The 11,671-nt window shown below is 39.0% G+C and overlaps 1 protein-coding gene across 4 annotated transcripts in view; it reads left to right on the plus strand.

Annotated features, from left to right (window-relative positions):
* Nucleotides 1–11,671, plus strand: part of LOC122543442 (UI-like) — a 167,913-nt gene that overhangs the window by 91,949 nt on the left and 64,293 nt on the right. For all 4 annotated transcript variants that reach the window (XM_043682171.1, XM_043682152.1, XM_043682156.1 and 1 more), the window contains one exon: nt 4,916–4,968. In XM_043682171.1, the coding sequence (XP_043538106.1) occupies nt 4,916–4,968 (53 nt within the window). The remainder of the gene's footprint in view (nt 1–4,915; nt 4,969–11,671) is intronic.

An 11,671-nucleotide genomic window follows, 5' to 3' on the forward strand; every position in this document is an offset into this window, starting at 1 on the left:
CTCCTAATTTTTCCCTTGCTGTCTCCCTCCCTCCCTCGTGCCCTCCCTCCCTCACTCACTCTTACTCTTCGTCCCTCTATCTTGCTCTCTTTCACTTGCGCTCTCTCTCATAATCTCATTTGCTCGCTCTCTGTACTGCTCGCATTCTCTCTCTCGTTCACTATTTGCGGTCTCTCCCTCTTTCATGCTCCCTTCTCCCTCTTTTGCGCTCCCTGTTTGATACTCCCTCCCTCCGTTGTTCTCTCCCCCGCTTTCTGTATTGACACCTTGTTTGCACTCTCCCCCATCGCTCTTTCTCACTCGTGCATTCTTCTGCACTCTTTCTCTTGCTTTCTCCCTCTCTCGCTCTCTGTCTCTGTCTCTCCCTCTCTTGCTTGCTCTCCCCCTCTCTTTCCCTGGTCTCCCTCTCTCGTGCTGTCTTTTTTTTTCTGTCTTTCACTTGTTCTCTCTTTCGTGCATTTTCTCTTTCTCATGCTTTTGCTCGCTTTTTTGCACTCGCTCCCTCTCTGTTGCACCCGCACCCTATATTTTGCGCTCATTCCCTCTCTTTCACGCTCTGTTTTCCTTTTGGCACGCTGTCTTTCATTCTTTGTCACTTTCACTGTCTTTCTCACTCGTGCTCTTTCTCACTTGCAATCCCATCCTCACTCGCACGGTCTCTAGCTTTATCTGGCTCTATCGTACTCTCTCCCTCTCGCTTTCCCTTCACTGTCTTTCACTAGGACTCTTGTGCACTCTTGTGTGCTCTCACTCCTATTCGCTCGCTCTCGCCCGCATTTTCTTTCGTGCTGTCACTTTCCCTCACTCTCTTTTGCTTTGTTTCACGTACTCTCACACGCTGTCTTTCACTCTCACTTTCTGTCTTGCCCTCTCTGTCTTTGACTTGAGCTCTTCTTCTCTTGCTGCCTTTTGCATACTCACTTCCTCACATGCTCTTTCGTTCTCACTTTCTCTGTCTCTTTGGCTCATACTGTCTCTTTTGTGCTCTCTCTGTCTTGCTCTCATACGCTGCCCCTCTTGTGTTCTCTCACACTTGTATTTTTGCTCTCACTCTTCCAATTGCACTTTTTTTTGCACTTTCCCTCCATCTCTCTTGTATATGTGCCATCTCTTTTGCTCACTCTTTCGTGCTGTCACTCTTTTTTATACACTCTTTTGCTTGCCCTCTTTCTGTCACTCTCACTCATTCACGCTCTCGCTTTCTTTCTTCCACTTGCTCTCACTTTTTCTCTCTCTCTCTGCGCTCGCGCTCATGCTCTCTTTCATGCTCTCTCGCTGTCTTTTACCTGTGCTGTTTTTTGCTTGCACTCTTTCTCATTTTATTGCACACTCTCTCTTTCATTCATGCTGTCTGTTTCGCTCGGGCTCTCTTGTGTGCGCTATTGCTCATTTGCTCTTTGGCTATTCTTCTTTCCCTCTTTCTTTCCCCCTTTCTTTCTCTTCCCTCACATGCTGTCTCTAAATTTCTCCCTTTCTCTCTCTAAATTTCTCCCTTTCTCTTGCACTCTCCCTGTCTCTCTCCCACTCTTGCGGGGGCTCACTCACCCTCCTGCATGGGCTTGCTTCCCCTTTTGTGTGCCCTCTTTGCTCAGTCTCTTTTTTACTCACTCTTTTTATTCATTCATTTGTGCTCACACTTGCGCTCACTGGCGTGCACACTTACTGTCTTTTGATGTCTTTCGCTCATTCACTTACTCCTTCATGTCCTCACTTTCGTTGTCTCAGTCTCTGTCACGTCTGCTCCCTTGTGCATTTTCTCTTGTGCATTCTCTTTTGCGTGCACCATCTCTCACGTGCTGTCTTGCTCACTCATGCTCTCTTTTTCAATCACTTTTTTGTATTCTTTCTTCCTCTTGCATTCTCTCTCCATCTCTCTTTTCCTCTCTCTCTAGTCAACACAGCCCTTGACCTCGCCACTGTCTTAAATTACTGTACCAACGTCCACTATTGGACAAGGGCAGCACGGTGGCTCAGTGGTTAATGCTGTGTCTCACAATGCTAGGGACCCAACTTTGATTCCAGCCTCGGACGACTGTGTGTGTGTGTGTGTGCGTGTGTAGTTTGCACATTCTCCTGTGTCTGCCTGGATTTCCTCTGAGAGTTGCGGTTTCATCCCACTGTTCAAAGATGTGCAGGTTAGGTGAATTGGCCATTCTAAATTGCCCATAGTGTTCAGGGATGTTTAGGTTATCTGCATTAGTCAGGTGAAATGTAGATTAATAGGGTATGGGAATGGATCTGGGTGGGTTACTCTTCGGAGGGTTGATGTGGACTTGTTGAGCCAAATGGTCTGTTTCCATACTGTAGGGATTCTCTGATAATACATTGTTTTAGGACTTTACTTGAAGCTCCATTTCCTATCTACTGAGTCCATCTCTCTCCTGGCAATCGTTTGAGGCAGTACCAGACAGTTCACAAACTTAATATTGTATTTGACTCCAAAATGACTTTCAGATCACCTATCTACATTGTCAGGAACACTATTTCCACCTGTAACATCATGTGACAACATGCATGCCTCCTCTTATCTATTGCTGAAATTTTCACCTATGCCATTATTAGCTATTCAAGGTAACTATCCCAAAGTATTAATGGCATCACCATCCATAAAGCTTATATTTGGCTCACAGATTCACTGTGTGTCTTAACTATGCCAAGTTTCTTTCCCCACCACTCCTGTTTTCTAAGGTTCACACTTTATTAATTCTATAATTGGCAGTCTTGCATACAGCAATGATGTCCATGCTCCTCCAGTTCTAGCCTCCTGTGTATCCACATTTTAATTGCTGCATCTTTGGTATACTTGCCTTCTGCAGCCAAAGATATAAACACTGTAATAACCTCTCATCAACCTTCTGTGTGGAGTTTGCCCATTTACCCTGTGTCTGCATGGGTTTCCTGTCAGTGTTTCGGTTTTCTCCCACATCCCAAAGGTGTGCAGCTTAGGTGGAATGGCCTTACTAAATTGCCCGTGGTGTCCAGGGATGTGGATTAGCCATGACAAATGCACATTTACAGGGATAGAGTGGGGGGATGGGTCTGGGTGGGATTTGATGGACCGAATAGCCTACCTCTATACTGTAAGGATTCTATGACGCTTTTATTTGCATTAAATCAGCTAATTTCCAGATTGGCACCTTACATTTTTCCTTTTGTTTATTTTTAATATATATTTAGTATACATTTAACCCATTATTTCCCAAGCATTCAACTACCTTCGAGTTACTCAGTTGTCTTCTTTCAAACAGCTGAAGGGACATGCTATGAATTTGTCGGTGTAATGTCATATATGTAGACTGTGCGTCCCAATAGTATCAAATAGAATGTTCCACTAGCTGTTTGCAACAAGTTGAAAACCTTGCAATGTTGTGTCTAATATTTGGATGTCATTCTGCAATTGGACAACATTTGCTGGATAACCTTGAATGTGTGAGAAATTATGCTGCCAGTTAGTTTCGGATCATCCGACAAGCTGTCATGTTGGCATGCTTTGGAAGGTACAAATGTTAATGAACATGGCCCTGTTCTTTGCAGATAGACCATGTACACACACTTCATCTGTTCCAAATTCACTGATTCATTTTTCAGGGCAATACCCTGACCAATCTGAGTCAATCTGCCCATTTTAAAATTCAACAAAGCGTAGCTATTAACTGTCAATTAGCATTAAAGTGTGCATTGACCATAGCAATGCATCTACCAATCAGAGTCCACTTGCCAATCAATAAACATACTCCCCTCATGCAGTATGAATATTAGTTAGCCGCTTTAATTTGCATTTTTGTGAAATGTCCTGATGAGCGCAAGATGAAAAATTTTGACAAAATGTCTTTTTTCAGCAAACTTAGTGTCTTTGTGTTGGTGACTATTGTCAATGTAATGAAATCAGACTCTCCTCCAGCTGTAATTTAACCTGAATTTATTTCTTTCATTTTTGTTTTATGGATCTAGCAATCCAATTCTCCTAGAGTAGGTGTGTGATAATAGGTGCAGAACCATTAATCTGCCCATTGTATCCCAGCTGTGTCATCAGTACAGTGCCAGCCCATTGTATCAGTTTGATATTTATCCATCGCCACATAAGCCATTCAGTTTTCTAAGTTAAATTGTTATTTAGTGATCAGTTAATGATATTTTTGTGATAGACCCATGCCCAGTACTGCTCCTAATATTTGCAATAAATTTAAATTAAGGTCTATCTTGTCCGTACAAATATTCCTGCTAATATAATCACTGAAAAGTTTTTACTGTGAAATTATTATTAGTTGAGAGAGGCAAAACATTACATAATCATCTAATTATGCATGGGATTCATTTCCAGAGAAATGGAATTGAGATACAGAAACGTGTTGTTAAAATTGTACCATACCATGATTAGACCACACATCATATGCTGTCCATAGTTCTGCTGTCCTTATTGTAGAACTGCTATGCAGCCATTGTGGAACTGGAGAAGATGCAAAAATATTTACAAGGTTTACAAGTATAACCTTTATAACTAAGCAGTTGTACTTACTGAGAAATATGCCACTTCTGAGTGAGATCAGGGCCATAAACATAAGATAATGACCAATAAATACCAGAAAGGTAAGAACTTGCAACTCAATTATCAGTGTAGTTGAGGCAAGTAGTATTGATGCATTGAGGGAAAATCTAGATAAGTACGTGAGGAAAGACATGGAAGTCTGTGTTAGTAGATGAAGTAGAGATGTTTGTATTATCAATATACTTTAGCACAGACCAGTTGACCTGTTGCTGTGCAGTAAATTTGATGTAACATAGCATGATCATTTTTAGTACTGATCATTTCCGCAGCAGAAGGTATCCATGTGATTTAGTTATCATTTGTGCAAATTAAAATCTTGTAACCTTCAAAGTAAAAGTTGTAAAACTAACTTTTTTTTTTCTTTTGAAGATCTGGCCAACAGTACAAATGTTAAATTTCTACTTTGTACCACTAGTATACAGGTAAATTTTTATTTATTATTTCTTGAATTAATCCTCCAGAAAAAAATTCAGCTTTTGCCAAGTTTAACAAGAGGTGATGCTTGTCTACTGTAGTGACTGAGCTCCTGGTAGAAAGGATGCCTGCCCTTGGAGCTAGCTGGTTATCAGATAGCACACTAAAAATTCTACTGTAGATTAGAAAATCCTACAGTGGTACATTAGATTGGAATCAACCTAAATGTCAGGATTAAAAGCAAAAACAGAATTGCTGGAAAAGCTCAGCAGGTCTGGCAGCATCTGTGAAGAAAAATCAAAGTCAATGTTCAGGTCTGGTGACTCTTCCTCAGAACTGTTCTGATTGTTTCTGATTTACAGCTGAATGCATTATTTTGGTTTTTAAGTGTCAGTGTGAATGCAGATGCGGATTATTTCTGATACAGCCTCTCCTACTATCTGTCCTTTACTCCTCCCCTTCTAACTCCAGTAACAAAAATAAGACATTTCCTTAAGTAAAGAAAGGAGGGGAATAAGAAAAGTTTCCTAATTAGATCATGGTCCAAGTGTAAAATGCACCAGCTGCAACTGGTCATGTCAAAACCTGTGCCATGAACACATGAGTAATGAGGTGGAATTAATAAAGTCTTGTTCTTGAAGGGAAAAAACTTACAGGAGACCATCAGTCTGTCCTGACAGTTGTGAAGGTAGAATGTCGGACCTTTCCTTTCAGCCATGATCCCGCCATGATTGCCTGACTAGACCACGTCATGCCCACATTGCTGACCAGAAATTCTAGTCAACACTAGAAGTGTCTTAATGAGCTACAAATTTGATCCCAATGGCACTCAATTGACTATTTTCTATTTGCTCATGGGCAGCTAATCTGACCCTAGCCCAACTTCTCCAGAAGTGCCTTGGGATGGGGATTGTGGCGCTAAATTGCACACCACCTGACAGTATGAATTTGTGAGCTGCCTGCATGCTTCTAATATCCAGCTTCAGAAACAAGAGTGAAATACATTGCCCATTTGAGCTGCTTCCTCTATGTATAAAAGAGCTTTTGCATCAACTTCATTTTCCTGCCCTATCCTTGATCCTCTCAGTGCTGAAAAGTCTATTAAGCTCACTTTTGAATAAACTCTTTGAGCCAAAGACCTGTCAAGTAGAGAATTCCAGAGATTTGAATGAATACAATAGAAAATCATTGATCATTGTCATTGCTTTACATCCACCAGTGTTGATCTTTTTTTTTGCACACAACACCAATTAAATTTTAAAAATCTCATTGGAAAAGAAAATTACTGTTACACTGACGTGTCTTGGTGCACTTGGCGCATCTGTGAAACCAGAAATATTTAATGTATGCAATTCTAAGTGAAGTTTATATTGTGCTTTATTGCTATAGAAGGCAATAATTGCTTTTGCATTATAAATTGCCCTAGCACACATGGCAGCGACAGCAGTTTATTACATTTGACACTTGCCCACGCATTTTGCATGGATTTTTGCATTGAAATTTGCTGTAATTAGAAATCCTAAACAACCCTTTACAGCATACCTGGCATCTGTGTGAACAGGGAACAATCTCCATGGCCAAATTATTGAACAACTACTGAGATATACAGAGTTTGAGAAATGTTGATTTAAATGTAAGTTAGAAAATTGAATGTTTTGCCAAAGAAAGTGAACTCAAAAGCTGTTTCTTATTTAAGATATGAAACAGTAAGGCTGCACACTTCAGGTTAATTTCATCCCATAAAGGTTGTTTGGTAGACATTAGGACATTTCACATCATTAAACAATTGCTTACTCTAGTTTGCGGTAGCCTTGACTTTTTCGTCCATGTATGGTGGGTACTTAGTGGGTAAGTGCCACAATTTCACGCAGTTCTATATTTCATTGGAATGTTTTGATAAATTATTGCATGGTAAAGTTTCTGAAGGATTAGGGAAATAGATTACTAAAATTATTTGTCTTTTTTTTATTTGACACAGGTTGCTATTAATTCAAGTTGTTGCTCTGATGTGGAATACCTACCTCTCATGGATGGCAAACAAAATTTAAAATGTATTTGATTAATTAATCTCTTTTGTCACAGAAAAGAAATACAGATGACTTTTCTGATCTACTTGACATGACCATTCTATTTACTGAAATACTAACATTGTGGTGTAATGCTGTTGCAGTCATTCTGAGGCAATATTGTGAGACTTACATTGCCTTTTAATTTAGTTTTGTTTACATTAGATGTCTCCAATATTGTAGGCTGAAATAGAAATTCCTCTTCCCCCACCTCAGATGTCAAGAATACATTCCTAATAGAAATTAGATGGTTATTGCAGTGAAAATGCTGGAAAACATTTCTAAGACCTCAAAGTCTTGAAATCATTCAGCAAAAACACCTTGCATCAAATTTATACTAAATGTGCACAAAATAATTTTGTGAAACTGCATTTTTGTTCAGTTTACAAGTGTCTTTTTTGAGTGAAGCACATGTTTTAGATGCTTTAGTTTGCTTTTAAAATTGGAAAAGTTCCAAATTATACTCAACACAGATAATTAGGTGTCCCGAGCAGACACAGGCTTTCTTCTACTATACGCATTAAGGAATACTGATCATAAAACACAGTTCAGCAGACAAAGGTTTGTTTATATTCTTATACATTTTGTGGTATACTATTTGTCACGTGATGATAAACTGTATGAGACAACTACAACATCAGTGTCTCATTAGGAGGTTGGACTAGTCCCCAGTTAAGATAAATATCTTGATTAATCCTACATTGTAAGATTAATCAAGTTTCTGCTGTGCCCATGTCTCATGACCAAGTCATAGTCATAGAGATGTACAACATGGAAATAGACCCTTCGGTCCAACTCGTCCATGCCCACCAGATATCCCAACCCAATCTCGTCCCACCTGCCAGCACCTGGCCAATATCCCTCCAAACTCTTCCTATTCATATACCCATCCAGATGTTGCAATTGTACCAGCCTCTGCCATTTCCTCTGGCAGCTCATTCCATACACCCTCTGCCCGAAAAAAATTCCCCTTAGGTCTATTTTATATCTTTTCCCTCCAACCTTAAAACTATGCCCTCTAGTTCTGGACTCCCCCAATCCAAAGAAAATACTTTGTCTATTTATTCTATCCATGCCACTCATGATTTTATAAAACTTGATAAGGTCACCCCTCAGCCTCTGATGCTACAGGGAAAATAACCGTAGCCTAATCAACCTCTCCCTATAGCTCAGATCCTCCAACCCTGGCAACATCATTGTAATTTTCTTCTGAAACCCTTTCGAGTTTCACAACATCTTTCCGATAGGAAGGAGACCAGAATTGTACGTAGTATTCCAACAGTGGCCTAACCATGTCCTGTGCAGCTGCAACATGACCTCCCAACTGCTGTACTCAATACACTGATCAATAAAGGAAAGCATACCAAACGCCACCTTCACTACCTGCGACTCCATTTTCAAGGAGCTATGAACATGCACTCCAAGGTCTCTTTGTTCAGCAGCATTCCCAGGACATTGCCATTAAGTGTAGAAGTCCTGCTAAGATTTGCTTTTCTAAAATGCAGCACCTCACATTTATCTAAATTAAACTGCATCTGCCACTTCTCAGCCCATTGATCTATCTGATCAAGATCCCGTTGTAATCAGAAGTAACCTTCTTTACTGTCCACTACAGCTCCAATTTTGGTGTAATCTGCAAAGTTACTTACTATACCTCCTATGCTCACATCCAAATCATTTATTTAAATGATGAAAAGTAGTGGACCCAGCACCGATCCTTGTGGCACTCCACTGGTCACAGGGCTCCAGTCTGAAAAACAACCCTCCACCTTTGAGCCAGTACTGTATCCAAATGGCTAGTTCTCCCTGTATTCCATAGGATTTAACCTTGCTAACCAGTCTCCCATGTGGAACCTTGTTGAATGCCTTACTGAAGTCAATATAGATCACAACTACTGCACTGCCCTCATCAATCCTCTTTGTTACTTCAAAAATCTCAATCAAGTTCTTTGAAAATGCTAACAGGTTCCCATTTATAGCAGGCATCTCCCTATAACCACCTTGAGTCTTCTACCTTTGCATACAGCTGCAACCATGATAATGTATGTAGCTAAATGTTTCATGCCTCCTCTGTGTCTAAGCAGTTCTAAATTAAGCTTACATTTAAATACATTTAGGTTTAACTCTTAAAGCCTCAACCATGGAGCACCCTAAGTCAACCTCCTGGCTTACTCTATGTAAATGTATCATCTATCTCTTGCTACCTAATTAATTTCTTTACCACATGGGTAGCCACGGTAATGGTAGGAACTCATTATCAGTCCTTATTTTACATAATAACTTCAGTAAACCTTTTCCTCTTTATCCTAATTTATTAGAAATACCTAGCATCAGACAAAAATTAATTACCCAATGTTGAGGGTAGCTGCTAGACATTAACATATTAATGATGAATATTTTGGAAAAGGAGCAAAATTTAAAATAATGCACACATTTTGAAGTTGTCTGGTCAAGTATCAATTACAAGGATATAAATTGTACAAATAGAGCAATAAATAGAGCAATATTGGATAGGTATAATAAAATAATTTTTAACTTCTGATAAAATTACGAACCGGCATCAATGGAACATTTAGATATTTTTTGAGTATGTTTTGTTTAACCATTTATGCTTAACAGCTGTTACAATTTGTATATATCTGTGCTCTTTGCCTTCACTAAAGTTCTCTGTTCATTGGGGCGCCCAATTTTCTTTGACTCTAGAATTACATTGGGTATTTCCATGTAAATTTAAATGTACAAAATAATTTACTTCATTGATTACTACAAATTTGCTGAAGACCAGCATTTGGTTACTACAACTACACCTGGCTATATGGATTGAATCTGATGAGTCTTTGCGTCATAAAAAAAATGAAGTTAAATGTAGAAATCCCTAGATTTGTTTTCCCAAACCTACCATATTTCAATGTTTTCTTAAGTATTTTTTTCAATATGACCTCAATACTGGATGTCATTGCTCTCAGCAGATCTGGTTGCATTTATTTTAAACTTCAATTGGATGTTTAAATGTTTCATTGACTGTTTTACTTATCTGGCCCTTTTTTTCCCCAAATACAGTGTCCCTGTTCTTTGTCACTTGTTCCCCATTTCTTTCCTAAAGTTATTACACAAGATTTGACCTCATTCAGAGTAACTCATTTGTGCAATTAATTGCGATCTGTTGGTTCACACCGGTCACTGATCCACAGATGACTATGCTCTTCTGTATCTTCCTCAGTTATCCAGCTTCTCAAATGAGCTTCAAGTAGTGTGTATTGACAGATTCATCCTCCAGTGTCACTGATACAAAACAGAAATTGCTAGGCAAATTCATCAGGTCTGTCATCATGTGTGGAGAGATATCAGAGTTAATGTTTTGGGTCCGGTGATCCTTCTTCAAAAGGGTTAACTCTGATTTCTCTCCACAGACACTGCCTGACCTGCTAATTTTTTTCAGTAATTTCTGTTTTTGTTTCTGATTTCCAGCATGCATGGTTCTTTCAGTTTTTGTAAAATGTCATTGATGTTCAGAAGCATCCAGCTGAGGTCAGTCAATGTGATCAGGAACTGAAACTGTTCCCAATATTTCTTTTGTTAGGAGCATAAAGACCTTTGTCCTGTCTTTCTTGCCACATTTGAGACTGAGATTGATAAACTCATCCCAGTTCAGAGGCTCAAATTGGGACCATTGACGAATCATTTTGTATCAACATTAACAATCTTACAGTTTGAAAAGCAGTAAGTTGTAAGTTTAAATGATTTTATCTCATTGTTTAATGATCTGTTTTAAATTAAAATATGCTAAACTTTTAATGTCCAGCAAATTCTGTGGACTATTTGGTTACAAATTTAATGTTAATAAAATAAAAAAAATCTTTACACTAAAAAAGGCATTAAATCAGTTATTTCAACCCAGTGATATTATTGAACTTTAAAACAAAGTTAACTTGTATTGTAGAGAAATTACTTTCAACATGCACCAAACAAAACACCTATTCTGTGTGCTAATTTAATATATTCAATTTAGAATAAATGAACTACAGGATATTTTATCTTTTAAAATAATTTATTCCAATTGAGGAAAAAATTAAGTTCCTAAATTTTCCACAGCAGTGCTGTTCTCTATCAAAAGATAGCAATGGTAATTTTCAAAATCTATATTCTACATAGTTAAAAATCACACAACACCATGTTATAGTCTGACAGATTTACTTGGAAGCACTAGCTTTCCAAATAAACCTGTAGGGCGATAACCTAGTGTTGTGTGATTTTTTTTAACTTTGTACACCCCAGACCAACATCTCCAAATCATATATTAACATAGAACATAGAAATATGCAGCGCAGTACAGGCCCTTTGGCCCTCGATGTTGCGCCGATCCAAGCCCACCTAACCTACACTAGCCCACTATCCTCCATATGCCTATCCAATGCCCGTTTAAATGCCCATAAAGAGGGAGAGTCCACCACTGCTACTGGCAGGGCATTCCATGAACTCACGACTCGCTGAGTAAAGAATCTACCCCTAACATCTGTCCTATACCTACCACCCCTTAATTTAAAGCTATGCCCCCTCGTAATAGCTGACTCCATATGTGGAAAAAGGTTCTCACGGTCAACCCTATCTAAACCCCTAATCATCTTGCACACCTCTATCAAGTCAC

The sequence above is a fragment of the Chiloscyllium plagiosum genome, chromosome 3 (genome assembly GCF_004010195.1).
Source record: "Chiloscyllium plagiosum isolate BGI_BamShark_2017 chromosome 3, ASM401019v2, whole genome shotgun sequence".
Classification (NCBI taxonomy): domain Eukaryota; kingdom Metazoa; phylum Chordata; class Chondrichthyes; order Orectolobiformes; family Hemiscylliidae; genus Chiloscyllium; species Chiloscyllium plagiosum.